This window comes from Jaculus jaculus, chromosome 18 (genome assembly GCF_020740685.1).
Source record: "Jaculus jaculus isolate mJacJac1 chromosome 18, mJacJac1.mat.Y.cur, whole genome shotgun sequence".
In the NCBI taxonomy this organism is placed as follows: Eukaryota; Metazoa; Chordata; class Mammalia; order Rodentia; family Dipodidae; genus Jaculus; species Jaculus jaculus.
In genome coordinates, this window is record NC_059119.1 from 6660368 (window position 1) to 6686078 (window position 25711).

The 25711-nt window shown below is 42.7% G+C and overlaps 2 protein-coding genes across 4 annotated transcripts in view; one reads left to right on the forward strand and one right to left on the reverse strand.

The window, feature by feature from the left end:
- The window catches only part of Jmjd1c (jumonji domain containing 1C), a 121864-nt gene that overhangs the window by 40488 nt on the left and 55665 nt on the right, over window positions 1-25711 (reverse strand). For 2 of the 3 annotated variants that reach the window (XM_004657868.3, XM_045137147.1), the window contains exons 3-7: window positions 6601-6706; window positions 3122-3246; window positions 2399-2542; window positions 2067-2304; window positions 320-1962 (exon numbers count right to left, since the gene is read on the reverse strand). In XM_004657868.3, coding sequence (XP_004657925.3) covers window positions 320-1962; window positions 2067-2304; window positions 2399-2542; window positions 3122-3246; window positions 6601-6607 — 2157 coding nt within the window. In that variant the 5' untranslated portion in view covers window positions 6608-6706. The remainder of the gene's footprint in view (window positions 1-319; window positions 1963-2066; window positions 2305-2398; window positions 2543-3121; window positions 3247-6600; window positions 6707-25711) is intronic. The other variant, XM_045137148.1, reaches the window with a different exon arrangement.
- Window positions 12346-12720, forward strand: LOC101601320 (polyadenylate-binding protein-interacting protein 2-like). Its single transcript, XM_045137150.1, has one exon. The coding sequence runs from the start codon at window positions 12346-12348 to the stop codon at window positions 12718-12720; it is 375 nt and encodes a 124-aa protein (XP_044993085.1).

Genomic DNA, 25711 nt, shown 5'->3' on the forward strand with positions numbered 1-25711 from the left:
TTTGCTACAGAAAGCACATGAACCATGAAAGGATAGGACTTCTTGTACCAATGTCAGCAATACTGTTAGAAAGCTGCAACTTCCCCAAATACTAGCAGTCTACCCTTGGACAACCTTCAGACACAAAGGGCTTACACAGCCATACCTGGATTTAAAGGAAAATTTAATACACATCAAAACACTAACCAGCTTACATAGTAAGTTTGCTTCTTTTCATATAAGTAGGGTTTTCCTGAGATTTCCATACACACTTTAAGGTTAATATGTGCAAAAATAACCAGATGAGTAATGACATCGGAAAAACAGCAGTGTCACTTACCCTCCTTAATGAAGCCTCTGCACTGACCGCATTTTCTGGGTGAACCCACTTAGAAGAAGGCAGACCAAGGCCTGAGTATGCGTGTGTTCCATTTGGATATTGCCAAATAATTGGATAAAGTCCAAGCTGATTATATGAAGCAGAAGGATGGGCTTGTCCAAGAAGATGGGGTGACTGGTGCTGCAGTAGCTGCTGCTGGTGTGCTAGGGCTAAGTGGCTCAAGCTGCTGGCATGGGCACTCTCCAGGCGCGGGTGGCCCCCAAGTAAGGAGGCGGTAGGCACTCCAGGTAAGACAGTGGGAAGTAAATGGGGATGATGGACAGAATGGTGCGGACCACTAGTGAGAGGGTGAGTACTGATACTAGGCAATGGAGTCTGACCAGATGAACCAGCCAATAAGTGGGGGGCAGGAGTTAAGGCGGGGTGATGGGTGCCTGGGTTCAAACAGGCTCTATGGGATGAGGAGTGAAGAGGGAATGGATGCTGGCTCAAGAAAGGTGACAGGTGATTAGCTCCTGCTTCTGACCCAATGAGTGCAGGATCCCTATAAACTGTGAAGTGCTCATTCTTATCAATGATAAGAGGGCTCTTTGTAGTTTCCAAGGCACTACCACCTCGAGTAGGGACTGGATGAAAAGTACATCTTGATAACTCATGATCTATCTTGTTTGCCAGTCTTCTTTCACTGGGAGCTTGACTGTTTGTGTAAGCAGCCTTTGACTTTATGGAGTCAGGAGAGTGGGTGACTTTAGGCTTACCACCTTCAGGTGAGGAAGCAGATTTTGTTTTATGAGCATCTGCTGACGTATTCAGCTTACATTTCAGAGTCTCTGGGGGGGGACTTCGCTTTTGCGTCACATCCTCTGAGACAGAAACTGCAGTGACAGAAGACATGTATGAGACACAGCGGTCTCTCTCTTTCTCCCTATCGAGGCGATCATTTCCCAACTGGGTTAAATCCACTTCAACTAGATCACTGACCCGGCCCTGGTCAGAGTCTTGCTGGGCTGTTTCTAAGTATCTGCCACTTGAAACCGAATGCTTGGAATCACTAGCATTAGGATCCACTTTCTCAAGTGTCTGGAGAGCAAAGGTACTTGAGTTTTCTGGAGCCGCCCTTTCTGAATTAGTGTCACTTGTAATATCAATAACACATTTTGGTGTGGGTGGCCTGGACATAAACTTCTCCTTTGGTAGTAATTCCGCTGTATGTGTGTTCTCCACACTGCACTCTTGAAGGACTCCATCATTAGGGTCATTATCAGCAACTGAGGCCTGTTCAGATGAAGGCAGAGTCATTTTTTCCTGAAGGCAGGTGTCTCCTTCTTCACACTTTCTATCTTCTCGTGTTTGATCCCAGGGAGGCTGAGGATCTACTAAGGTCTCCTCTCCTACCTCCTCAATGAGCTGGGATTTGCCTTCTTCTCCATTTATCTTTGAAACATTTTTATTTTTCACCTCATACTCTGGCATTTGATCTGAGGAATTATCAAGTATTCTTTTACTTGAATTTTCTGAGTCACTGCTCTCAGAAAAATCAGAGACATTATCAGTCCGCAATCTTTTCATATGAAGCTTCTTTTCATCCTCCTCAGGTTTCCTTCTTTTATGGATCAAGTGTTTGTTTTTACCTTTAGGATTTTCTAAAGATTAAAAGAAGGACACTCTTATTTTCCATAATCATTATGCCCATAGCAAGTTCTTTGTTTAATTTGTTCCCCTGTCCCTAAAAATGAAGTGGTCCTACCTCCTCGTGACACACAGTCATACTTCTCCCCCTCCATCTTCTCTTCACCGGGGGCGCTGCTGTCCGAACCCTTCCTCTTGCTTGCACGGGCGTTTCTGTGCTGGTGCTGCGGCTGCTGCTGCTGCTGCTGCTGCTGCTGCTGCTGCTGCTGCTGCTGCTGGTGTGCGCTCTGTTTTGGTACAGCAGCTTGATTCATCGCTGGTCTGGGGCTATTTGCTTGAGCACGTGTATAATGACCCTATGAGGTAACCCATCAAAAATGGTTATTTACTACCTAGTTTTGAGCAGCCTAAGAGAAAATACTGTATCAACTTCTTTAACAACATACATACGTGAACAGTGTTGATATTTTGATTGGCACGAGACCTGCGTCGTGATGTGATGCCAATATTTTCACCTTTTAACAAAGAGTGAACAACATCATCTAGAAAGGTCATTTGAACCATAGAAGGATCGACATTCTGTGGTTCTAGTACCTGATCCGAAACACAAAACAAAAGCAGAAATCAACTTCAGTGAACTAACCAGTTAATATTGGCACAATTTCTCCATTACTTAGTAAACTCTTTACAGATCAGTTTGGAAACTCAAATTTGGTAAGATACCATCAGGCTTACATAATATATTTTAATCAAGAATAAAATCCTTTCTGCCTGCTACTGCACAACAGTGGAAGTTTGATATAAAAACTAGAAGTGTCTTGAAAGCTTTAATTAGTGAGAAAAGACTTGGAAAATATTGAGAAACAGGAGAAACCAAAATTTTGAGAAAATTTCAGTTAACTTTGGGGTAGACTGACTTTATCGCTCTTGAAATAAATCTGACATCACAACAACCTGTTCTAACTGTGTAACTTCAGACACATTTACATCTACTACGGTTAGATGAATAAAGCTGTGTGCGCCCTGTTAAAACTTCCTGTCACAAAGATTAGCTCAGAGCCGAGAGAGAAGCTGAGTGGGAGGAGATGGGAAGAGGAAGGGAATGAAAGGCACTCGGCACACTCAAGGTGGGCTTGAGCTTCACCCCAGCACCAAAGACAGCATTCTCCTTACCTGATCATTCATCACGATCATGGTGCGAGTGAAGAGATCATGATGAGTGATTATACCAGTAAACCACTGGGTGGCAGAGTCCTGTCTGTATACTCTCACTCTATAGCCATTTAAAGAGTAAGGACCTTTGGGAAGAGACAGGAGGAAGCACTTAAAAGGAGTCATTTCCCACTGAGGAACAGCCATGTAGGAGAAGCAAATGCTATGTGACAGATAAGTACGTAACACAATTAACAATCACTATTTTTTAAAAGTCTTAGAAAACAAGCAAATACTTTTTAGGTCTTATCACTCCTAAGGTTATCATTATATCTGCTATTAAAGATAGAAATGGAATACTTTGACATTTAGAAGGATGCTTATGCAATTAACACTCAGCAAGAGACAGAATGTAGTTTTGGAGTAACAAAGTAAGGTGGCAAATACACTTAAGATCTAGAAGATGATTGCATGGCTAAAATGCAGTTTGATGTCTGAATCTTTTGGCTACCATAAGCAAGCAACTACAAGCTTCACGCAGGACAGCTAGGAAAGATTGCTGTAAGTCATGAAATACAATAGTGGTGCCTGGTTGTACATACCTGTAACCCAAGCACTAAGGAGACTTAAGCAGAAGGGTCATGAATTTAAGACCAATATTGGTTATAAAGTCAAACAGCATCCACCAAAATAAGTAGAATAAATTTATAAAATAATAAAAATGTCTTAAAGCACAAAGAGAAGGCTAAGCAAATTTATAAATTGGGATTAAACTGACTTTTAAAAAAAGAATAGTGTTTTGGGCTGCAGAGATGGCTTAGCGGTTAAACGCTTGCCTGTGAAACCTGAGGACCCCACCCGGTTCGAGGCTCGATTCTCCAGGACCCACGTTAGCCAGATGCACAAGGGGGCGCATGCATCTGGAGTTCGGTTTGCAGTGGCTGGAGGCCCTGGCGCGCCCATTCTCTCTCTCTCTCTGTCGCTCTCAAATAAGTAAAAATAAACAAAAAAAAATTTTTTTAAAGTGTTTAATTTGGGCTAAGTCCACCTTTTCAAAGGACATAGATACCCTTAAAAGAAGAATTGAAGGGAGTTTGGTATGATGACAGTTGCCTATAATCTACCTGCCACTCAGTAAGTGAGAAGCTGAGGCAAGAGGACAGGAATAATGTCTTTAGAAAATAAACAACAACAACAAAAAAATATGTATATACCTGTATGTATAAAGACATACGCCTATTAAAAAAGTGGGCAGTGAGGACCAGAGGTGGCTCAGTGGTTAAGGTACTTGTTTGCAAAGCCAAAGGACCTAGGTTCCATCCCTCAGGATCCGTGTAAAGCCAGATGCATGCACATGGTGGTGCATGTATTTAAAGTTTGTCTGCAGTGACTAGAGGCCCTGGTGTACCCATTCTCCCCTTCCTTCTTTCTTAAATAATTTTTTTTAAGTTGAAAGTGGGCATAAAAGTTTCAAACACACTACAAGAACAAATGTGCTTTTTTAAATTATAATTAATATTTGGTTTTTCCCAACTTATTAACAGTGTTACATGTTACCAAGTTTCTTAGGAACTCTTAGGTGGGAAAAAACACACATTAATAACAGTATTCTACATTAACAATTTAGAAAGTGCTCAAACTGTTTCTAAGTGCTTAATTTTCTCAAATTTTTAAGTATTCTCTTTCATAAAATAAGGTTTAATAAGTTAAGGAAATTTTTGGCTGAAGACTTGGGTTATTTTTCTGATTCTTAGGTGAACTTACCTTTTCTAAGAATAACAGATTCAAAATATCAATTACTGGTTTTAAATGAATTAAAAAAGAAAACCCCACACACCTGTGCCAGTACCAGCCTAAAAACACGTCTGTACAAAGGTCCACATGAGGACCTGAGCTGGCTCAGTGGAAGGCATCTGTCAAGCACGTGCAGGACCAAGAGGTCTTTTGCCAGCACCAACCAAAACCGTGGTGCTCACCTAGAGAAAACTCCAAGAGGTGATTGGCTACACTTAAGTTTACCACTAAGGTGGTATTTCCTTAGCAATCTCATTCATAAGCTTCCATCTTTTCCAGCCAGGCATGGTGGCACATGCCTTTAATCCCAGCACTTGGGAGGCAGAGGTAGGAGAACCAAGGCCACCCTGAGACTAGATGATGAATTCCAGGTCAGCCTGGGCTACACAGAGAGACCCTACCTTGTGGTGGTAACTCTCATCTTTTCTAACTATATCTCAAGTAGTAATCCCCACCTTTATCTACATTAATTACTGAATAACAACAAACAGGATTGGTTTTTAACTGCCATTAACCACCCATTTATACTGCCTTGTTCTCTACATTTATCTGCCCCAAACAATCCCGCTGAAGGTGGATTGGACCTTTCCTGGATCTTAAAATTAAAATATTTTACTTTGGGGGGGGGGTGATAAAGAGAGAGGGTGGGAGGGAAGACGGGAGGATGAATAAATGAATACGCACGCCAGGGCCACCAACCACTACAAACTAACTCCAAATGCACATGCCACCTTGTGCACCTGGGCTTTACGAACATACTGGTGAATCAAACCTGGGTCCTTTGGCTTCTTAGATAAGCGCCTTAACTGCTAAGCCACCTCTCCAGCCCTCTCTTGACCTAAGAAATAAAATAAAATCTAGTTAAAAAAAAAAAAAAAACCCTGTCTGGCATTATGAGACATAGGGAAATTTAAAACATACTTTTTAATATCTGATATTAAGAAACTACTTTTTGGCAGAATGATAGTATGGCAACTTTGAACCATCACATGGATAGGACAGGATTGGCCCAGATTCGACAGCTGCAGGGCCGAAGACAGATGTGGGTGTGTATCTGCTTTACTTCTGTGTGTGCAATTCTCCGCAGGAAAGCTAGAGCACGGAAGCTAGCAATCATCTACTACCTGGTTGATCTGGTGCTTGCTAGCATGCACTCACACTGACATAAACATTAGGACCTAACAACAAATCTGTGTGCTTAATATCCAACCTAACAACAGTTCAATGCTGTGTCCTAGTTTAAATTTCACAAAAGTGTCATAGTACCAGCATTTTACTGATCTAACACAATCACTGATTTGCAAGTCAACAAGGGACAGAGCCTGACACTGTACCACTGTGACCTGCTAAAGGTACTCACACAGGATGTGTTTAACAGACACACAGTGTCCTTCAAAGGACATTAGCTGCAGCCTTGGGCAACCAACTCCCTCAAACAATGCTTTCTTCTCCAGGAAGGACACACCTAAAACATTCCATATTATGGAATTTTTCAAAACACCTGGTCAACTATAATTTCATGACATACAGCTATATCTAACTTAACAAACCAAGGAAAATATACTATATCAAAATAATTGTGACTTGGCAATTACCTTCTGCTATACTACATACAACTGCAATTATTAGACTATATGATTGGGGGAAAAAAAAATCAAAGAAAAGTTGTTTTAGTTCTATAAAATATGTAAGTTCAAAATAGTTACCTTGCATAAAAATCTCCTGAACCTTTTGTTCCTTTACCCAGACTTTCACTTCCTCCTGAAGTTGCGGATTGTCCCTGAGAACGGGGTTTAGGCTGTCTATGTCGTCCTAGAATTATAGATTAAAAGAAAGGCTCACATTACACTCTCCTAACATTAATGTGATCAACTTTCTATCCTTTATGTTCTCAACACAAGCAAATTCTTTAATCTAATGGTGTGAATAATGTGAAGTCATTATTATTTAGTAATTTCACCATACAGCATAAAAATAATTCCACAGTGAGACTTGACCCTTGGCAACACACAAGAAGCTATAATCCACTTTTTAATTAACTAACTATAGTCCCACTCTGTAGCCCAGGATAGCTAGAACTCACTATGAAGCCCAGGCTGACCTCAAAATTGTGGCAATCCTCCTGCCTCAGCTTCCTGAGTGGTACTATTACACTCCTGTTATATTATTCTTTTAAAGCAGTATTTAAAACACCTTCAGACAATAAAATGTTGAAATTTTACAACTAAGAGTTAATGGAACACAATCTTATTGTTTATTTACTTGAGAGTGACAGAGAAAAAGGCAGAGAGACAGAATGGGTGCATCAGAGCCTCCAGCCACTGGAAAAAAACTCCAGGTACATGCTCCACCTTGTCTATCTGGCTTAGGTGGGTGCTGGGGAATTGAGCCTCCAACTGAGGTCCTTAGGCTTCACAGGCAAGCACTTAACTGCTAAGCCATCTATCTCTCTAGCCCCCTGGAACATAAGTTTTATTTGTTCAATATTTATGCATAACTTACCTATCAGCAAGCATTAGGCTCTGCTTTCAAGATCATGCGGTAATACACAGATCATTCTGAGTAAGAAACTACGCATTTCCTAGCAGAAACTGATGATGAAAGCAGTGACAGAACATGGAGGCTGAGCGATGGGGAGTTCACGATCTGTCTAAATTACATAGGGAGACTCTGCCCTTCCCTTCCTTCTCCCTCTCTCTCACGTGCATGTACACACACGCAAGACTTGGACCAGCTAGAACACATTCCTCTACTTCTATCTCAAGTCCAGCAAAATCAAAGAAACAAAGTAAGAAATAGTACTGTGAACCCCTTTCGGATAAGTTCAAATTTCCAAATCAATTTCCTTATCTTATGAAGCAGTTGCGATTATCTGCCTCTAAATATGCTTTATGAATTTTAACTTTGCTCTGTTTTGACTGCGTGCACACACGTGCGTGGATGTCAGAGAGCAAGCTGGGGCGCTCCTGCTCTTCCCGCACTTTCTTCCAGGCAGTCCTGCTTGCTGCAGTGGCTGCTGATGCTTGCCAGCTTCCAGAATCTCCTGGCTCTCCCAGCATCCACAAGCTGGAAGCCTGAAGCAGGAAGAACACTCAATGCCAGTGTGGGCTACATAGGAGAGGGAGACTCTGCACGAAAGGCAGGTTGGCACCATGGCTCTCACCTATAATAACCCAAGCACTTAGAAGGCAGAGGCAGGACAAGCTGTCTGTTTATAGAGCATTCCAGGCTACCCAGAGCTATGCAGTGAGTTTATCTCAAAAACAAACAAAAAGGTGCCCACTTCCCCAAAGTAAGCAAGCAAGCAAGCAAAGAACCAATTCAGTTCTTAAATAATAATGATAGCTATATTATTATTATTGTAATTACTTTTTCTTTTTGATTTTTCGAGGCAGGGTCTCACTCTAGCCCAGACTGACCTGGAATTCACTCTGTTGTCTCAGGGTGGCCTCCCACTCACGGAGATCCCACCTCTGCTTCCAGAGTGCTGGGATTAAAGGCCACAAGCGGCTCCCATGACCTTTTGCAGTAAATCTTGAAACAGAGCTAATCAAATATTGTTTTTCTATGTACTGGCCTTAACAATTCTGTGAAAGTGCTAAGTCACACACAGACCACAATAGTGACCTGGAGGGAGGAGAAGTTATATATCTGATTAAAAACAAGTTATAAAAACATAGTAAATGTAATTAGGGTAGAAAATACTCCCAAATTTATGCAAAGAAATGGTCATCAAAGCACAAGAAGCTTTTAGAATCTCAAAGAGACATGGCCAGAACAGAAGCCCTGCTGGCCTGGTACAGACAAACTCAGACTGGAGGACAAGGAAGGAGGACACACCGTGCGTAAAAATAGCAGCGCTCCTTACAGAGCAAGCTCACCAGAGTGACATGAGACAATCTTGGCAAAACTCCCGAAGGCCAAGAAAGCACAGAATAATGTATTTTCAACCCTGAAAATAGCTGCAGACCAAAATTACCAACTTTGTACATGGTATACTCATGAACTCACAACAATTGTGTCTTCATGCACAAGATACAGTCCTTCAAAGTTCCATAATTGATATGGAGGTGATTGCAAAAGATCCCCCTCCTTCCAGAGGAGTTGCTGGCAACTGGATAATGATTGCTAGGGAAGGAGAGTCACGCTCTTCAGCTTGAAGGCTCTGGTAGTTTGCCCACACTCCAGTAAGAACCTTCCCACCATGCTTATGCAAGCAACAACTCAGGTCACAAAAAGGAGGGGAGGGTTTAGTGTGAGGGAATAAAGAGAGGCAATGGGAAGAAGGTAGTATGTTCAAAATACATTATAAAACAAAATTTGGCTGGGCGTGGTGGCGCACGCCTTTAATCCCAGCACTTGGGAGGCAGAGAGGTAGGAGGATCACCATGAGTTCGAGGCTACCCTAAGACTCCGAAGTGAATTCCAGGTCAGCCTGGGCTAGAGTGAGACCCACCCTCGAAAAACCAAATAAAAATAAAATAAATAAAACAAAATTTGGCAAAGTTATCTTTAAAAGTTGGTGGCGAAAGATGCTTAATGGCAAACAACAACTGAAGTAATTCATGCCCATTATTTGTCTTAGGTTCTTTGTCTTTGTTTTTCGAGGCAGGGTCTCACTCTAATCCAGGCTGACCTGGAATTCACTCTGTAGTCTCAGGGTGGCCTCCGAAGCTCTCTGCGATTCTCCTACCTCTGCCTCCAGAGACCTGAGATTAAAGACGTGAGCCACCATGCTCGGCTTGCCTTAGATTCTTAAAGGAAATCCTATACACAAAAAATTAGGATATTCTCAATCACTAAGACCAGAGGAACAACTAAATTTGAGCTTGTATGAGATTAAAACACAATTTGCACAATACTTTCCACACACTCTCTTGGCAGGGGGAGGTCAGAGGACAAGCTCCAGGCGCCCTTCCCTTCAAGACAAGGCCGCTCAGGCCTCCGATTCCCAGCCGGCAGCTCTCCTAGCAGCGTCTCCTAGCAGAGCCAACTCACCAACCGTGACCTTGACACTGAAGACAAACTCTTTAAGTGCTTACCTACAAATACAGTGGGTTTTTTACTACTGTAACGTGTAACTTTAGCCTAGACCTGTGTTAAAGAAAAAGAAATACCATGAAAAAGTTCAAAACAATATTCTAAATAGGTGTTGAACTGGTAGTGGATCACTCTCCTTTTGCAGGCCAAGTTCTTGTTTCTACCAATAGCTAACATGGCTGTGCCTTTATTATGGCAAACTGTGAAAGCTGCTTCATACACACCATCAAATCCTAACACGTGGACTCAGTGCACTGACGTCAGCACTCAGCACTCTCCCACCTCCAAATAACTCAAGTAACAAGCTATTTACCATTGCGAGCGGGAGCCCACACGCAGAAGTGCATGGCGGCAGAGGACAAGCCTGGATGTGACACCCACCATTCTTGAGTGACGTTGGCCACTGGTCTGGAACGTCACAATTAGGCTACACTGCCTAGTGAGCTAGCCTCAGGAATCTACCAGTCTGCCTCCCCAGCAATGGGATTACAAAACTGGCATTTTTACATGAGCTTTGGGGACTAAAATGAGTCTGTTCTGAGACATGAATTTTAGTAAGTTACCTCCCAGTCCATATAAAAGGTAACAATGACCGTAGGAACTAAATAGATGAAACCTATCTTTTTTACAAACTTCTTACAGTGGTTATATTAAATTCCATGTGTACAAACACTCGAAACACTGGTGATATGCCTTAATTATGACCTATAAACGTAAAAATATACTTCTATGTAAATGCATTTAATTATATTTATAATGATCAAAATATACACCTCCTAAAAATATATGTATATATATTTATTTTTGGTTTTTCGAGGTAGGGTCTCACTCTAGCCCAGGCTGACCTGGAATTCACTATGTAGTCTCAGGGTAGCCTCGAACTCACAGTGATCCTACCACCTGTGCCTCCCAAGTGCTGGTATTGAAGGTGTGCACCACCACACCGGCTCTAAAATATTTATTTGAGAGAGGGAAAGTGCAATGGAATGACTCCATCCCCCAAGTTAAAAAAAAAAACAAACTTGCCATATATATAACATCTACAGAGCTTTTTTAAAAAAATCTTATTATTTATTTGAAAGAAGCAGGAGTGTGTGGAGAATGGGCGCACCAGGGCCTCCAGCCACAAGAAACATACTCCAGAAACATGTGCCACCTTGTACAACTGGCTTACGTGGGTCCTGGGGAATCGAAACTGGGTCCTTTGGCACTGCAGACAAGCGCCTTTACTGTTAAGCCATTTCACCCAATCCTAATGAGCTTTGATTTAAGGCAAGCCCAACAGACTGGCCTTCATTTTTGTTTACTGAGGAGGGGGAGGGCATTGGTGTGGCAGGGCCTCCAGCCACTGCAAATAAATAAATAAATAATTCCAAAAAAATTTTAAAACTTGTAATTGCTATAGCCTTCTCCTCCTCCCCCTTCCTTTGCCCTTTAGTTACTGTTACTTTCTCATTGCTGGCACAAAGCACCTTGACCAAAAACAGCAGCTTGTGAGAGGGGAAGCCCCCTGATAGCAAGGGAAAGACTGTAGCACAGAAGAAGGCAGCAAAAAGCTGTAAGCTACAGTCCCGCCCCCAACAACACACCTCCAGGAAAGACTCCACCTACCCAACTGGCATCCTCTGGTGATCAAGCATTCAAGAACCCATGAGTTTATGGGGAACACTTAACTCAAACCCACCAAATTCTGGGTTGGGACCCCAGGGGCCTCTAGCATGCTAGGCAAAATGTGACATCCCCAGTCTTGCCTTTACAAATCGTTTTTCTATGCTTATTTGAATCTATATGCAATCTTCATAATAAAAACTATTACAAACATTTTTACAAATTTTTAAAATTTGGAGTATGTGTTAAGCACTGATATGGGAGTACCACAACACAATTTTTGAGTTGCTTCCTGGCAATTCTATTGCCTCCATCTCCATTCTCACTCTATGTGCCCTGGGGTCATAGACCTCTGCCTAGGCTTCCAGCTTGTATGTGGGTTTGAGAATCCAAACTGAAGTCAAGTTGCAACGCGAGTGCTTTGTTCACTGAGTCACTTCCCCAGCCAAATATTAACATTAGAAAAAACACTATTTGCCACCAGAAAGAAGGGGAAGGGAGAGAATGTGTGCAGTGGTGTCCTCCACTGCAATCCACCTCCAGATACATGAGCCACTTTGTGCATCTCTTACATGGGTACTGGGCAATCAAACCAGGGCCATGAGGCTTTGCAAGTAAGCACCTTTAACTGCAAGCCACTTCTCCAGCCCCAAGTAGTAACAGTTTTCACAGGTTAAAAAAAAGTTTTTTGGGACTGGAGAAGGGAGGCAGCGGGCGAAGTGCACGTGGAGATCCGCGGAGGCCGACAGGACCCGTGCGCTCCCGTGCGTGCGCTGGGTTAAAAAGGACAACGGACTCCAGCCATGAAAGGTCCAAGTCGCAGCAGCAGCAGCCCAAGCACCATCAGTGAGGACGTCATTATTAACGGTCACTCTCATGAAGACGATAATCCATTTGCAGAGTACATGTGGATGGAAAACGAAGAGGAATTCAACAGACAAATAGGAGAGGAATTGTGGGAAGAAGAATTTATTGAAAGCAGTTTCCAAGAAATGCGGGAGGAGGAAGAAGAACAAGAGTGGTTTATTCCAGCTCGAGATCTCCCACAAACTATGGACCAAATCCAAGACCAAGTTAATGACCTTGTTATCAGTAATGGCTCCTCTCTGGAAGATCTTGTGGTCCAGAGCAATCTGAACCCAAATGCAAAGGAGCTTGCTCCTGGGGTGCAGCACTAAAATATCTGAGTAGATGGGGCCTCTTTTGGTGGATGTAGCACAATTTCCTCACTGTGAAGGCAGTATTAAAAGACTTGTAAAAGCTCTCTCGTCACTGTGTTACACTTATGCATTGCCAAAGTTTTTGTTAGTCTTGCATGCTTAATGAAAGTGCTGAGACTGTTATTAAGTAAAAAGCTGTCAAACATTTACTGAAAGTAGAACTGGCCCATGGCTTAAGGTAAAGACAGCAAGGAAAGCCGCACCAGTCAAATTGAGACAAAATACCAAATTAAAAATCCTCCACATTGTATTGAACTGTCTTTGAGGCTAAACTGAGTCCTTAAGATTAATCAACACTTTGTAAAACTATGCTTAAATTAGGTTCTAATTGTTTAGCAGATTTCTCAGTTGCATGTGTCCTCATCAAAAATCTTTTTCTAGCTGGGCATGGTGGTGTACACCTTTAATACCAGCACTCAGGAGGCAGAGTAGGAGGATCACCATAAATTTGAGGCCACCCTGAGACTTACATAGTGAATTCCAGATTAGCCTGGGCTAAAGTGAGACCCTACCTCGAAAAAAAAAATTTGTTTTCTGAACAGTCTGTTAATTTAAAACAATTCATTATAGCAAAGGTGTCCTTGGTGATTGAGGTTGCAAGGTGAAAAATCAGGTAAGAGCTAGCTTTTCTGGTGTGTCATGTTAGAAATAACTGAGTTCTCTCAGCATTAACACCTGAGGAAGTATAATTTGAGAATTGCTTTTTCTGAGGATTTGTTGCATTGTATCATACCTGTGTGAAGTCTAATACAAGACCAACACCAGCCCATAATCCAGCTGGAGTACTGAGGAGATTGTAACGTGATTTGAGTGTTGCTTTTCCTTGCTTTGTTAACCATCATGACAACAGTCTGTAGCACATTTTTCTTTTAACAAAGCTAGAACAGTTTTGGCTTCTTAAACTTCATATTTGGGTAGGTTAAACTGCCATACATGTTCAGTGTGAATAGTGTTTAAGTTGAAAATATTGTAAAAAAATTATATTTTTTCAAAAATATTTAAAAAAATAAGTAATAGAACTGAAGAAAACTTTTTTTTTTTTTTTTAATTTTATTGAGGTAGGGTCTTACTTTAGCCCAGGTTGACCTGCAATTCACTATGTAAGCTGAACCTCTTACCTTGGCCTCCCAAGTGCAGAGATTGAAGGTACCCAGCTAAAAGTTACATTTTTTAAAACTTTGCTGTACTTTAATGTATTCTCTGAAGTTTTATTTTTGCAAATATCATATGTTGTTTTTATAATAAGCAAAGCCTTAAATACAAAACATTGATGACAACAATTTGCTCATATTAAGTTACTTTTTGAATTAATGCAGGGATGGGGATGGAGCTAGGTGGTAGTGTGCTTTTATGATGCACAAGGGTCTAGATTCATTTGCTAGCACACACAAAAAATCGATACAAACTGGAAAAAATAGACACATCTCACCCCACCCCCCCAAAACCCACAGAAATGTTACTGATGATACATTTGAAAACCGCCTTTGGTTTGAATCAGCTGTCCCAGATAAACTCAGGTGTTCTGAATGCTTGGTTTCCAGCTGATGTTAATTTGGGAGGCAGAGCCTTGCCAGAGAAGGAGTATTACTGGGGGGTAGGCTGTGGAGTGTTACAGCCAGTTTGCCCTGGCCAGAACTAGTCTCCGTCTCCTGCGTGGCAGAGTGATGTTCAGCCTCTGCTCAGGCCATGATTCCCCCTCCAGCCCCTGCCATCTTGGTGCTTCCTCTGGAAATTGTAGGCCAAAATAAAACCTTTCCTCCCCTCAGCTGCTTTTGTTTATTTATTTGTAGGCGGAGGGAGATACAGAGTCCCCACTACCCATGAAAAGCAAGATGCACAAAGCAGCCTACAGTGGCAGGAGGCTCTGGCATGCCCATACGCATTCCCTGTTTCTCTCTCTCAAATAAATGAATAAGTAGTTTTAAAAGACAACTAAATAAATAAACTCTTAATACATTTAAAGGCATATAAAAATTATTTTTTTCTTTGTTCAAGGTAGGGTTTCAATCTACTCCACGCTGACCTGGAAGTCACTTTGTACTTCCAGGCTGGCCTCAAACTGGTGGTGATCCTATCTCTGCCTCCAGAGTTCTGGGATCAAAGTCAAGCACCATCATGCCCAGCTAAAAGTTGTTATTAATGTAACTACTACTATACACAGTGCTACTGAAGTAAACTTCTTATACAATCTTGGTCACAAAAACAATTATAAAATACTTTTTAAAACAATATGGCCATAAAATTTAAAATTGACTGAGGACCCCTATTTTCCACACTTATTTGAAAAATTTTGAAATAAAGAAACAGTGTCTGGGATTTTGACAACTTTTCAAAGTGCTGAGAAGTGACAGTTTGAGTTTAGCACTCCATGAGACATCACACCATCCATTGACTCAGAGACTATAATAAAAGAGGTAAAAGAACTATAAAAGCCAAAGCATGGGGAGGGCTGCTTTGTAACACTGTCTTTCCAGATATAATGTAATTATTATATTCATGATTTCATAACAGCTGTCATTACCTAAACACAACCCGTGTAAGTCTTATACTGGGCTGGTCAGATGATGGGGGGAGGGAGAAGGTATTAAGATAGAAGAGGGATACTTCAGGAAAGAAGATGGGGTAGGGAGCAAAGGAGAGTGGAGGAGCAGAAAAAGAAAATGTAATTTTTTTGTTTTTGTTTTTTTGTGGAAAGGTCTCGCACTAGTCCAGGCTGACCTGGAATTCACTATGTAGTCTCAGGGTGTACATACACACACACACACACACACACAGGTCATTTATTTATGATGGGGAAATGAAACTGATTGAGAACGTAGGTATGCTAGGGCTTCCTGCTGCTGCAAGAAAACTCCAGACACAGGCCTCACTTGGTGGACCTTGCTTTGTGTGGGTCCTGGGAAACTGAATTCAGGCCATCATCCACTACAAGCAAGCTCCATAAACTGTTAAGCCATTCCCCCAGCCCATGGTTATTATTTTTAATTAAGGCAATTAAAATATTGGTAAAGCAAGCTGTGTAGCAGTTTGGTTATGATTTGATGTATTTTAAAATAACAACCTTCAGGGAAGCAAGAGACTCAGTTTCAAGGAAACAAAGTGGGAAAATGAGGATGTTCAATGTTCTCCTCTGTTTTTCACACGTATATGCACAGTGCACAGACAGACAGACAGACACACACACACACACAAATTTGATTTAAAAAAAATACAGGGCTGGAGAGATGGCTTAGGGGTTAAGGCACTTGCCTGCAAAGCTTAAGGACCTATGTTCAACTGCAGATCTCATGTAAGACAGATGCACAAAGGTGAGGCAAGCACAAGGTCGCACATGTTCACCTGGCGGCACAAGTGTCTGGAGTTCAAATATAGTGGCTGAGGCCCTGGTGTGCCAATTCTTTCTCCCCCTTTCTCTAAAATAATAATAATAATAATGATGATGATGATGATGATGATAATAATAATAATAAAAACAGTACAACTTCTTAACTAATAACCAAGCTGAAGCCAGACTTTGATGAAATATTCTCTGGAACAAGCATCCAGACTTGTATTGGTGCTGCATTTTAAATACAACTTACTAAGTGTCAAGATGAGGCCCTCCAATCTTAGAATCACCATATTAAAGAAGATTTAAGAAAGAAAACAAACCAAAAAAACCCCACAACTTTTAAAACCACTTAAAGGAAATGCATTTCCTTCTATAGCCACATGTTAATAATAGTCTTTCTGATACCTTGAATAATAGTTTTGAGCTTTTTATTGAAGTTCATAAAGTCTGGGGTTGGAGAGATGGGTTAGTGGGTAAAGCACTTTCCTGTGAAGCCTAAGGACTCAGGTTCAACTCTCCAGGTCTCATGTAAACCAGACACACAAGGGCGCAAGGTCATACATATACAAAGGTGGTACATGAGTCTGGAGTTCAATCAGAGTGGCTGGAAGCCCTGGCACGTCAATATGTCACCGCCCCCCCACCACGTGTGGAAAGCCATTTTTCTTTCAAACCCTTTATTGGCATGGCTTTTACAAAGCTAAGTCAGAGTAAGGTTAGCCTATTAAGTCATGTGCTTACAGTTACAGCATCGGCCAACCACAATCTACTAACTGCAGTTTTCTCAACCTTACAACTGAACAGGAAAGCCTAGGAACTATTTAATGTTTCCAAATTAGTAACTGAAAATGTTCTTTCAGAACAACTCAAGCTTAAATAAAAACTCCTGGGACAGATAGAGTTCAACTTAAGAAATAAAACTTTATACTGAAATAAAATGTTCTACTAAAAATTCCTAGGTATGAATTAATGCTGAGCTAGCAAACACATAAGGTCATGTCTGTGACTGTTTCTTCCCTTCTCTTCTTCACCCCTTTCTTAATCTTTCTTTCCTTCTGACAAGGTCTCATGAACCGCAGGCCATCCCCAGCTCCGGATGCAGCTGATGACGACTCTGAGGTGCCTCGGCCTTCCACGCACGGGCTGCCACGCAGCGGTGCATCACCACACCAGCTGACTTCCTGACACTGCCGAACAAATCTGAGTGTCATGACATACTTCTCATATAGAATAAATACAATTTTAACATAAACCTCAGTGAGTGTAATTTCTACATTAATCATATACCATAAATTTCCTGGGGTGTTTGTCTACACAGAGCTGCCACGGAAGCAACATACCTGCCCACCCTGAGAAGGAGGATGCACGCTCGAGTGCAAGGAAGGAAGTCTGCCTGTTCCCTTCACTGGAGCTTCTAAGAACAACTGCAAATATGTAAAGAATTTGCTCCTTAGGAAAACTGAATATACTGCTCAGCATGGTAGGAAACACCTCTAATTTGCACTTAGGAGGGTCACTAGGTCAGCCTGGGGTACACAGCAAGTTCTAGGAAAGCCTGGACCAGGAGACTACGTCAATGCCAGTGTGACAGAGACGCCACGAAAAGAGCAGGAGGTGACCTACAGCTAGTTGTAAGGTCCTTCACTCCAGTGTGGCTGAGGGAGAAAGCAGGAACAACGCGTGCGGCGCTTTGACTCAGGCGTCCCCGCAGACTTAGGTGTTCTGAGTGTCTGCTCCCCAGCTGATGGCACTTTAGGCCTCCTGAATGCCTTGTATTGTTGGGGACGGGGGTGCTACGGGTGTCCCAGGCAGCTTTGTCTTGCCAGTGTTCAGCACGCTCTCCTCTTGCCCACCTGATGTTGGCCAGGGGTGATGTACACTCTCTCCTCTGTTCATGCCATTTCCCCTGCCATCATGGAGCTTCCACTACAGTCTATAAGCCACAATAAACCCCGTTCCCCACAAGCTGCTTCCGGTCAGTGTTTTCTGGCAGGAATGTGAACCTGACTGCAACAGTGCATTTCACAAGGATTTCACCCATGTATTTTGCTGCTCTTTGATGTCCCGGCTAGAACTTTAGATTCAGAGGACAAGAAAAAGTACACAATACTTAAAAGTACAATGAGAAAAAGGAACCAGCAAATACTGAATACAGGGTCACCTGAAAGAGGTGTTATTAAGAGTGACAGCAATGAAACAAAAACAATAAAGCCAGGCTTGCTGAGGCACATGTTTAATTCTAGCACTCAGGAGGCAGATCACTGTTGAGTCCAAAGCCACCCTCAGACTACATAGTGAATTCCATGTGAGCCTGGGGCTAGAGAAAGACCCTACCTCAAAGAACTTTAAAAAACAAAAAACAACAATAATTTAAATTTCTTTTCAGGGACCTACAGTGTTAAATATTTGTGATCTTAGCAATACCACTTTTATTGAATACAGGCAGAAACCAAATTCTAGTAACTGAAGATAAAATCCTCCCAACATAATCAGAATGAACAAGTCCTTCTAGCCTACAAAGTACAAACTGAATAATACCCTTATGGCCACTGACACTTTCTGCCAATCTCCACAGTGCATTCTTCTTTTCAATGTTCTCCTTTCCCAGCCAGCCCATTCTCTGTTCCAGCGACCACCTCTCCCTGCCAGGTCTCCCAACCCACGAGCCTCGCACACATCTGCTGTGGCCCCTGGCCCGACCCCAAGGAAGCTTTCTGAAGACAGACTTGTTTGGCTGCTTCTGTCATCTGTGCTCTCAGAGTCTCAACCAGAGCCTGAGCCAAAGAAAGATCCCAGCAGCACTTTTGTAATGGAAGAGATAGTAAAAGGGACATTCATCTTTGAGACAAGAAGAAAAGGAGTCAAGGAAAGGCACAAAAATAGGTATAAGGACAGGAAGCTATCTATGGGAGTTCCTGCTTATAACCTCAATTTCCTCTGTGTAGTAGGAGAAAGGTCATCAACTAGGAGAAAAGGAGGAAGTTTAGTACTGCAGTGATCATTTGTAATACTGCTTTAGAAGTTCACAAGGAGCACACAAAAAGATGCCGAAGCCTCTAGGGGCTCAGCTCAGACCAGAGGAGAGGTAACTGGCTCCACAACATAGGGTGCACTTATGTTCATTCTACTTCAGTCTTTCAGGATAGTCTGTATATATATTGTGGGATTTTTCTGTGTGGGTTTTTTTCAAAGTAGGGTCTCGCTCTAGCCAGGCTGATCTGGAATTCACTATGTAGTTTCAGGGTCGCATCAGAGCAATCCTCCTGCCCCTGTCTCCCGAGTGCTGGGATTAAAGGCATGTGCCATCACATCAGGCTATATATTATGTTTTAAAAGACCAGTTCTAAGCTTTCTGTGCATGGCTGTTGAACAGAAAGAACCCTTGGCAATAGAAATGTTACATGTAACAGTGGGATTACTAAGCACACTAGAAAGAGTCTTGGAAAAGTTTTTATTATTTACTTCGCACACGCTGTGTGTGTACAAGTACGGGTGCATTGCAGTCTCTTGCTGCCACAAATGAACTGTAGAGGCATGTGCCACTTTTTGCATTGCAAGCAAGTGCCTTTTAACTAACCACTGACCAAACTCTCCCCCCAGTCCCTGGAAAGAATCTAACTATAGGACGAAGATTAAGGATGCTAAACTGGGAAAGCATGTAATTATTCCAAAATTCTCAAAACCCTGAAATCTGAAGAACTTCTGGTCTCAAGCTTTTTGTTTTGTTTTGTTTTTTGAGGTAAGGTCTCCTTTACCCAAGGCTTACCTGGATTTTACTATGTAGTCTCAGAATGGCCTCGAACACACAGTGATCCTCCTATCTCTGTCTCCTGAATGTTGGGATTAAAGGTGTGTGGCACCACTCTTGGCTTCAAGCACTTTTGATAAAGGATACTCAGTGTACATGGTGGGATTAATTCTTAATAAAAGCACTTGCCTGTGAAACCTAAGGACCCATGTTCTATCCTCCAGGTCCCATGTAAGCCAGACACACAAAGTGACGCAAGCACGCAAGGTCGCACTCTCACACAAGGTAGTGCAAGTGTCTGCAGCTCAACAGGACTAGAGGCCCTGGTCCACCAATTCTCTCTCTCATAAAAATACAATGACAGGGCTGGAGAGATGGCTTGGCGGTTAAGCGCTTGCCTGTGAAGCCTAAGGACCCCGGTTCGAGGCTCGGTTCCCCAGGTCCCACGTTAGCCAGATGCACAAGGGGCGCACGCGTCTGGAGTTCGTTTGCAGAGGCTGGAAGCCCTGGCCATTCTCTCTCTCCCTCTGTCTTTCTCTCTGTGTCTGTCGCTCTCAAATAAATAAATTAAAAAAATATTTGAAAAAATACAATGACATGGTAGCATATACCTTTTGTCACAGCACTCAGGAGGTTTAGGCCCACCCCGGGGCTACAAAGTCAATCTGGGTTAGAGTGAGACCTTTCCTCAAAAAAAAAAAGAAGAAGAAGAAGAAGAAGAACTCCAAACATATATATGTATGTAATTATGAAAGTATTTAGATAAAGAAACTATGCACAGCTAGATTTTGACTCGTTATTCAGAATTACAGAGGATAACCACTGTTAAGTAAGGAAGTAAACCTACGCAGACAGTACTGGATTCTCATAAACAAAGCATGTGGATCTTTAAATCTTCATATAATTTACTTCATTAATAGATGCACTTGAAAGGTAACTGTAATGGAAACACATCCCTCCGTTGTAATTAATAATCTTAACCAAATACCTAGGTCTAGAGATGACAGAGAACCACTATGTAATCTAAGAATATTAAGCAGATTGGTAATAAACCCTGGACAACCAGGAGAAAACACCAAAGACTCAGCCAAAGGATTCAGTTAGTGTAGGCACTAAGAATAAGAAATGCAGCTCAGTGGTCCTTCCACTGACTCCCTACACAGAAGGAGATGAATAAGGAAGAGGCAGTCTCGCATCTAGGAACCTTGCAGCACCTGATGGGCCGTCACAGCAGCTCTGTGCCTGTAAGCTGCTGGGAGGACTCCCCTTTCCAGCTGTCTTGACCTGATGGCTCAATTTTTTGGGTCTCACTCTACCCCAGCCCCACCTGGAACTCACTGTGTAGTCTCAGGCTGTGTGCTCAAACTCGCAGCAACCCTCTGACCTCTGCCTCCAGAGGGCTGGGATTAAAGGCTGATGGCTGTACACAAGGACTTGGAAGAGCCCAGGACAGCAGGGAGCTGTCCACTAATGGAGGAGGAGGTGCCAAAGCATTTACTACAGACTACAGAGCCACAGATGCTGACTGTAGTAGTTTTGGGGTGGGGGGGGAATGACTCTCACAGGCTCGTGTGTTGAACAATTAAATCTTCAGCTATTTGTGCTATTTTGGAAGGTTGTGGAACCTTTGGTAGGTGGAGCCTTAGTGGATAAAGTGTCACTGGGCGTAGGCTGGCTCTTGGCTTATTCTCTTTCCTTTTTCCCCTTTTTCTCTCCCCTCCTCCCCTGAATCCCACTCTTTGCTTCCTATTTGGTGTGTGAAGACAGCATACTGGCTTTGTTTCCTCTCTGCATGGTTGTCTGTAAGCCACATGAAACTTCCTTCCACAAGGTGCTTCAGGTCTGGGTATTTGTTCTTGGGAAGAAGTAAGTCAAGCACCTACCATCCACCAATGCATGGCAAAGCAATCGAGTATCACTTTAACTGTTCCGACTGTCTGGGAACCCAACTAGACTAAAATAACTAGTGATTTGGTTAAAAACAAAAAAGTCTACATACAGCCTGGCATGGTGGCGCACGCCTTTAATCCCAGCAGTCCCGAGGCAGAGGTAGGGGGATCACCGAGGTTCGAGGTTGAGAATTCCAGGTCAGCCTGGTCTAGAGTGAGAACCTACCTCGAAAACAAACAAACAAAAAATGTCTACACAGAGGCTCAGGGACCATCATAGGAGAGCTGGTAAACAGAATGTAATAGCCAAAGGAAGGAAAAAATTGCTTTGCAACACTGACTGGAGACTGCCATACCTCACAATGGCTGATGCCGTCTACACAATAACAGGAGTAGAAAAGAAAGTGAGTGACATCCAAACAGAGCAGGACTACTAGGGAAAAAAGGAGGGACTCAGCGAAGGGAGGATAGGGGAGGGGGACAGAGGAGGGTGCTCAGAGTGGATTATGACCATGGTATATCATATACATACAAAGGAGGGTGCTCAGAGTGGATTATGACCATAGTATATCATATACATACAAAGGAGGGTGCTCAGAGTGGATTATGACCATAGTATATCATATACATACAAAGGAGGGTGCTCAGAGTGGATTATGACCATAGTATATCATATACATACTTGCAAACCGGGGGGGGGGGGGGGGAGGAATTGATAGATAATATAAATGAATGGACATACCAGGGCCACCAGCCACTGCAGAACTCCAGGTACATAATGCCACTGGTTTTACATGGGAACCGAGGAACTGAGCCAGGATTGTTAGACTTTGTAGGCAAGTTTCCTTAACCACAGAACCATCTCTCAAATCCAATAAAAAGCTTTTTTTCAAAAGTCTACATTTCTCCAAAGGACTTCTACGTAAGATTTCACAGATTAGCCTGCTCAATCTGAGAAGCACTCAATCCATAGAAAGTCGTCGTAAGCACAAAGACAAATGAGATTCTACAAGGAAGACTGATCCTTAAGTCTCCACAATGACTTTGGGTTAAAGGCTGGCCTATTTTGTACATTCTGAACTTGTAAGCCCTCACAACTCCACGAATCAATCACTAAAATTTCTCTGACCCCCACCCCTTTCCAGTGCTGGGGATAAAACCCAGGTAGGTCTTCAGTATGTGAATAAAATACTCTACCATTGAACCACATCTTCAGCTCCCCATCCAATTTCTAAAAGAATTTTAGTTCTGAGGAAAAAGAAAACAGACACAGACCAAGTAATTCCATTATTAATTAATTAATTCCATAAAGAAAAAAAGTCACCACTTATAAGCCACTGCTGTGGAACTGACGCCATGCTTCTGTAACCGCACTTCGTCTCCTGGCGTCGAGAGCACAGCAGCCTCCAGGTTCGCAGGCGCAGCACAGCGCAGGACCAGCAGCGGGTGAGCGGCGGTGGTTCTCACGGCTCAGACATCTGTTCTTATAAGGCCAAATCCACAACTCTAATAAGTTATGTAACTGAGCAGTTATGACCCAAAGATTGGCTTGGTGGCTCAGAAAATTCCAGTAATACAAGTATCACACCCACTCAGAACTACATGATACTGGAACAAACACAGATCTATAGACCAGGGGAACAGAATAGGAAGTTCAGACATCAATTAGAATACACCATCAAGGTACCAAGACCATTCCATCTGGAAGAGGCAAACTTTTCAGAGTGATGACAAAACAGGACATTCACATGCAAAAGTATGATGTCGTTCCCTTACCTAAAACCGTATTTTGTTAAATTAACTCAAAATGGATCAAAGACATAAGTTAAGAACTAGAACTATAAAGAAAACCCTCAGAAAAAATACATGGGAATATCTTCATGACACTAATTTGTGTTTTTTTTTTTTCCTCCAAGGTAGGGATTCACTCTAGCCCAGGCCAACCTGGAACTCACTCTGTAGCCTAGGACGATCTTGAGTTCATGGAAATCCTCCTACCTCTGCCTACTAAGTAGAGGGATTCAAAGTGAGTGCCACCAAGTCTGACTTCCATAACATGAATTCTGACAGTAACTTCTTAATATGACACCAAAAGCACACCCAACAGGCACTGTGGACTCCCTCACAATGGGAAAGGTAGGCAGGGAGGGAGCTAGGCCACCACTTAGAGGCATTTGCTTAAGCATGTTGACCCTTGTTCAATTCAAAAACCACCCATGTAAGCCAGACACAAGCCTCTTGGTGAACCTATTCATTCACACGCATGCACAAATAAAACTTTATAAGAGTAGATTGTATAGATGGCTTACAGGTTAAGGTATTTGCCTGTGAAAAGGACTCACATTTGACTCTCCAGGTCCCAAGTAAACCACCGGCAGTGACACAAATGTGCAATGTCACACATGTGCACAAGGAGGCGCAAGCATCTGGGCTCAACTGCAGTAGCTGGGGGCCGCGGCATGCCAGTTTTCCCGTTCTCCACCCTCCTACCCCCTCACGTGTGTACACATTAGAAAGGCCAGGGACGAAGAGATGGCTTAGTGGTTAAGGTGTTTGCCTGCAAGGTCACAGGACCTCAGTTTGATTGCCCAGGACCCACATTAAGCCAGAGGCACAAGGTGGTGCATACGTCTGGAGTTCATTCCCAGTGGCTGGAGACCCTGGCACACCCATTTTCTCTTTTTCTCTCTCTCAAATAAATAAATTCAAAACAAAAGGCCAATCTGTTGAGCTTGCGTCAAAAATTTTTTTTAACAAGAAACATTTTAATGTAAAGGACAATAAAGGGCTAAAGTGATGGTTCAGTGGCTAAGGCACTTGCCGGTAAACCTAAGGACCTGAGTTTGATTCCCCAGTACCCAGTGCTACGTAAAGCCAGATACACAAAGTGGCTCATTTGTCTGGAGTTCATCTGCAATGGCTAGAGGCCCTGGCATGCCAATTCTCTCTGCCTGTCTCTAATAACTGAGTTCTATAAAGGATAGTATAAAGAGAGGTGGGCTGGAGAGATGGCTCAGCAGTATCTCAACAGTTAAATGTACTCGCTTGTAAAGCCTGCCAGCCCAGGCTCATTCCCAACACTCAGGTAAAGCCACGTGCACAGTGGCACATGTTTCTGGAATTTGTTTGCAGAATCCAAATTCACCCCCCCCAATTAAATTAAAATGTAAAAAAGAGAAGGCAGCCAAAGAACGGAAAAAACCTAGCTGCTAAGGAGATATTTAAATAAGGATAACTAGAATATATGCCTGACTACATAAATTATTTTATGATGGGCAAAGAACTTGAAAGAAGTTCTCATACAGGTGAGAATATATTACATCACTAGTCATTTTAGAAACAAAAATCAAGACCACAGTGACATGGCTTCATAATCATTTTGTTGTTTATTGAAGTAGGGTTTCACTGTAGCTCAAGCTGACCTGGAATTCACAATGTCGTTTCAGGGTGGTCTCAAACTCACATGATCCTCCTACCTCTGCACCCCAAGTGCTAGGGTTAAAGGCCTGCATCACTATGCCCAGCTTGGCTTCATACTCTTGACTACCCCCCCACACACACAACACATGAGCGTGTACAAACATGGGAAAACACAAGCACTGCTGAAGATGTGGACAAAACTGAAAGAAATGAAAAAATGGTATAGCCACTGTGAGTAACAGTTGTTTCCCAAACAGGTTTTCTTTTATTAGAGGTGGGGTAAGGTTTGCAAGGTAGGGTGTCTCACTCTAGCCCAAGCTGACCTGGAACTCACTCTGTAGCTCCAGGTTGGCCTCGAATTCAGAGATCCTTCTATCTCAGCCTCCTTGGGATTAAAGGCAAGCACCACTACCCTGGTCCCAAATGGGGGGGTTGAGGTAGGGTTTCACTCTAGTCCAGGCTGACCTGGAATTCACTATGTAGTCTCAGGCTGGCCTTGAGCTCTCAGTGATCCTCTTACTTCTGCCTCCCAGTAGTGGGCATTAAAGGTATGTGCCACCA

Excerpts from the sequence above, each read along its gene's own strand:
- LOC101601320 (XM_045137150.1), top strand. The coding sequence starts at position 12,346 with ATGAAAGGTCCAAGTCGCAGCAGCAGCAGCCCAAGCACCATCAGTGAG.